General features: G+C 45.5%; 1 protein-coding gene across 7 annotated transcripts in view; it reads right to left on the bottom strand.

Annotated features, from left to right (window-relative positions):
• Positions 1–4,249, bottom strand: part of COL23A1 (collagen type XXIII alpha 1 chain) — a 299,079-nt gene that overhangs the window by 55,638 nt on the left and 239,192 nt on the right. For all 7 annotated transcript variants that reach the window (XM_023531838.1, XM_023531840.1, XM_023531841.1 and 4 more), the window contains exon 3: positions 853–897. In XM_023531838.1, the coding sequence (XP_023387606.1) occupies positions 853–897 (45 nt within the window). The remainder of the gene's footprint in view (positions 1–852; positions 898–4,249) is intronic.

Below are 4,249 nucleotides of genomic sequence, written 5' to 3'. Positions count from 1 at the left end.
TAGAAAAGGCAAAGAAAAAGGGAGTCAGGGACGTGGAGGGAAATGCAGGCCAGCATTGAGCTGGGAATAGGGGGTGGGGGTGGGAGTGGCCAACAGTGAGGGTCAAGCAAGATAATGACAGTGGAGCATCTTTTAGCACGACCATCAGGAGGCCAGCAGTAACTTTGGCCAAGACAAAGTCAGTGGAGTGACAGTGAAAAGAGACCAGAGGGATGAACTGAATGGAAAGTGAGGTGGGAGAGCCAGGGTGGGGTCAGGGGTCGGGGGTCGGGGTGTGTGGCTGCCTCTGCGTGCATTGGGGGGATGGGATGTGCAGAGCAAGCGCGTTCGTGGTGAAATGAAAATGGCAAGGAGGGGTGGCGAGTGTAAGCGAGTCTGCAGGTTGTATGGAAGGAGGGCGAAGGAGTCTCCTCCTGGTGCCCCTGCCAAGGGAAGGACAGGCCAAGTCTAGGGAGGGCTGGAGACACACAGGGAAACCGTCGCATTGCGTTGAGGGACCCACGGTGGGGGCTGTGGGCAGGTGGAGTCATCAGTTCCCACAAAGAGAGGGAGCTGCTTCAGAGTGGGAGGCTAACGGTTGAAGTTTCTGAGGCCAGTAATGAGATTTGGGGGCCGCCAAGGGCATAGAGGGGAGAGCCACTGGAACTGTGATGTCAAGAAGCCAAGAAAAGACAGTCCTGGGCACTGTGGCCTTGGGGACGGTGGCTGGAATTGGAAGGGAGGGGAAGATCTGGCCCAGGACCAAGGGTCTTGAGTAATGGAGTGGGAGGGGACAGGTGCCTCCAGCCAGGTACCTGGTCAAGGGCAGACTTCCAGGCCTAGGTTTAGGAACTAGGAGAACCTGAGACTCACCGGGATCGCCTCTTCTTCCAGGCTTGCCACGCCGTCCAGGGGGGCCTAGAAGGAAAACAAGCACAGACTCGTTGAGAAGGGAAGCCAGTGGGTTTGACGCAGCCTGCCTGTCGCCAGTCCACCCACCCACCCTGCAACAGCATCCTGGGGGCAGCCTGCCCACCACCTTACTGGCTGGCGGAGGGGAGAGGGGTGGGGAGAAACCGTCTCCTGCCCACCCCGCCCCTCTCCTCTGGGCCCTCCCCTGTTGGCTGCGTTCTCAGTCCTCATGCACTCATTCAGTTATTCAATTACCTGTTCGTTTATCTATTCACAAATCTTCCCTAATCAAAACAATTTACTACCTGGAAACTCTTGGGGTAGAATAGTCTGCAGCTGAGAAACTTCAGACTTATGAGAAATATAAGGCTAAGAGTGGAAGTTATCTTACGAAAGCCCTGACCACTGCCTTTAATATCCACTACAGTAAAATGGCAGGGACAACACACCACATGAAGGCACTATCATGGCATTTTAAGTGCTTATGCTCGGTAACTGGCACTGTCCTCTCCATCTCCTGTCCTTCCTTTGCTCCCTGGAACCTTGGGCACCTCCACCTCCCACAGTTTGAAGGAGGTGCTTGCTTATACATTTCTCATGCTTTATTGCAGAGAATGTGCACACCAACGCAGATTCTTTTCAGTATCCAGTCCTCCATCCACATGTTTTGAGACTTTCTGAGTGATGAAAGGGATCATCCTGCTTCTGCCCACATCGGTCCCCGTAACCTGAAGGAAAGGGTTCTGGGTAAGGAAATGCTGACTGGCCCTCTGCCCCAGTCAGAGGTCCAGGCCCAGCACACAGCCCACCTTGCTAGGGAGTGGGGGTGGTCTCTCCTGGAGCTTTCTGGAGACACCCCCCGATCCCCTTTGCCTTGTGTTTTCACTCTTGTCTGCCTCGTTTTTACTCCCTCTTAGTTGAACTCTGCATTGTTCTTCCTTTCCTTTTCTCAGATGCCAGTGGAAAAGTGCAGAAGCGAGGGTGCATGTATTAGATTGCAATTTAAACAGCACTTTATACCTGTCTGTCTCTATCCTGCATGCCTGGCTCTGGGCTGGGCCATGAGGTGGCAGCAGGCTGTGACTACATTACACGGCACAGCCTTTTCCGGTAAAAGTCAACCTTAACCCTCTCCCCACCCCTATCTCCCAAATTCTCAGAATGACCACCCTGGAGAGACAGACTGGCAGTGAATCAGGTCTGAAGCAGGATGGTTCCCTGAAAAATTAGTGTGTATGTGTGTTTTCCCTTTTTCCTTTTCCCGATTTTCAGCGGTGCTCACTGGGACAGCGATGGGGACAGGGACAAAAAGCAGAGCAGCCCACATCAGCGGTCAATGTCAGTCACCGGTGGGGCCTTCTGACTTTTGTTAAGGGGCAGTCCCGGCTGGGGAGGAGGGAGGGCCTGAGAAAGAGAGAAGGAGATTCATCTGGGTGCTACTTTAGACCCTCAGACCGTTGTAGGCCTGGGTGAGATGAGAATGAATCTGCCAGTCTTGGGGACTTGAGATCAGGATGGTTCAACAAAATTAAGAAATTAAAAACATGCTCTTTCTCACACCCCTGAGTTTTGTAATTTTTCAAAATTTTTTATTGTGGTCAAGAACACATCATATAAAATTTGCCATTTTAAACCGTTTTTAAGAGTACAGTATGTTAGCGTTAACTATATGTACAATGTTGTGCAATAGGTCTCTAGAGCTTTTTCTTTCTTTTTGTATATCTTTATGATTTAATGATAGTAGCAGTTCCAATGTTTCCAATACTTCTATGCACCATGTAATTTTTTTAAAATGTATTTATTTTAATTAGTTTCAAGTACACAGTACATTGGTTAGATGTCTATATAGTTTGAAAAACTATCCCCCCAATTGCTCCCTCCCATCCTGACTCTCCTCCTGGGCAATGAATTACTGCTAATTGCATTTCCTATGCTGTGCTCCTCATCCCCATGACCATCTATCAGCTACTAATTTGTACTTCTTTAACTCTTCACCCCATTCTCCTAGACTCCCAAATCCTCCTCCCCTCTGTCCATCACAAAATTGTCCACTATATTTGTGAGCCTGTTTTTGATTAGTTTGTTCTTTTTATTCCTTAGATTCTGCATATAAGTGAAATCATATAGTGTTTATTTTTCTCTGACTTAAATACCTTTTAGGTCCATCAAAGCAATACCTTTTTCCATCCCCTTCCTTTTAGTCTGTGTGTGTCTTTTAATCTGAAGTGAGTCTCTTATAGGCAACATGTAGGGGTCTCGTTTTCCTTTCCATTCATCCACTCTATCTTTTAGTTCAAGCACTTAATTCTTTTCCATTTAAGGTAGTTATTGATAGGAATGTAGTTGTTACCATTTTTTATTCCTGTTTTTGATACATGTTTTTTCTTCTTAAAGAAGTCCCTCCAACATTTCCTGTAATACTGGCTTGGTGGTGATAAATTCCTTTAACTTATTTTTGTCTGGGAAGCTCTTTATCTGTCCTTCAACTCTAAATGATAGCTTTGCTGGATAAATTATTCTTGGTTGTAGATACTGGGTCTTCATCCTGTCAAATATTTTTGCCAAGCTCTTCGGTCCTGCATAGTTTCTTTTGAGAAATCAGCTGCCAGTCTTATGGGTGTTCCCTTATAAGTAACTATTTGTTTTTCTCTTGCTGCTTTTAATATTCTTTCTTTGTATTTAACCTTTGGCATTTTAATTATGATGTGTCTTGGTGTGGGCCTTTTTGGATCCCTGATTTTTGGAATCCTCTGAGCTTCCTGGAGTTTTATGTCCATTTCCTTCTCCAGGGTAGGGAAATTTTCCATCCTTATTTCTTCAAACAGCTGTTCAACATTTTGATTTTCTTCAGTTATGCCAATCAGATGGATATTTGGACCCTTAACAGTGTCCCATATTCTCCTCAAATTATTTTTATAGTCTTGGCATCTTATCTCTTGCCATTCTGATTGTATGTCCTTGGCTTTCCTGTCTTCTGGACAAGGTATTTGATCCTTTTCTTTATTCGCTTTGTTCCTTTGTTTATTCCATTTAATATACTTTTCATCTCAGATGTGTTCTTCATTTCAGACTGGTTTCCTTTTATAATTTCCATTTCCATTTTTATGTTTTTTATCTCTTTGTTGAAATTATCACTGAATTTATCTACACTTCCCATAAATTTATTGAGCATCTTTATAACTAGTGTTTTGAACTCTGCATCTGTTAGATTACTATATCTGGATCTCTGTTCTGTTCTGCTTCTTTGTCTTCCCATTTTGGCTGCCTTTCTGTGTCTGTTTCTATGTACTTAGCAAAGTTCCTAAGTCACCCGGTCTTATTAATGTGGATTTGTGAAGTAGGTGTCTAGTGGCACAGT

Source organism: Pteropus vampyrus, unplaced genomic scaffold, assembly GCF_000151845.1.
Source record: "Pteropus vampyrus isolate Shadow unplaced genomic scaffold, Pvam_2.0 Scaffold74, whole genome shotgun sequence".
In the NCBI taxonomy this organism is placed as follows: Eukaryota; Metazoa; Chordata; class Mammalia; order Chiroptera; family Pteropodidae; genus Pteropus; species Pteropus vampyrus.
Note: the sequence above shows the minus strand (reverse complement) of the source record. Positions and strands in the feature narration are given on the sequence as shown.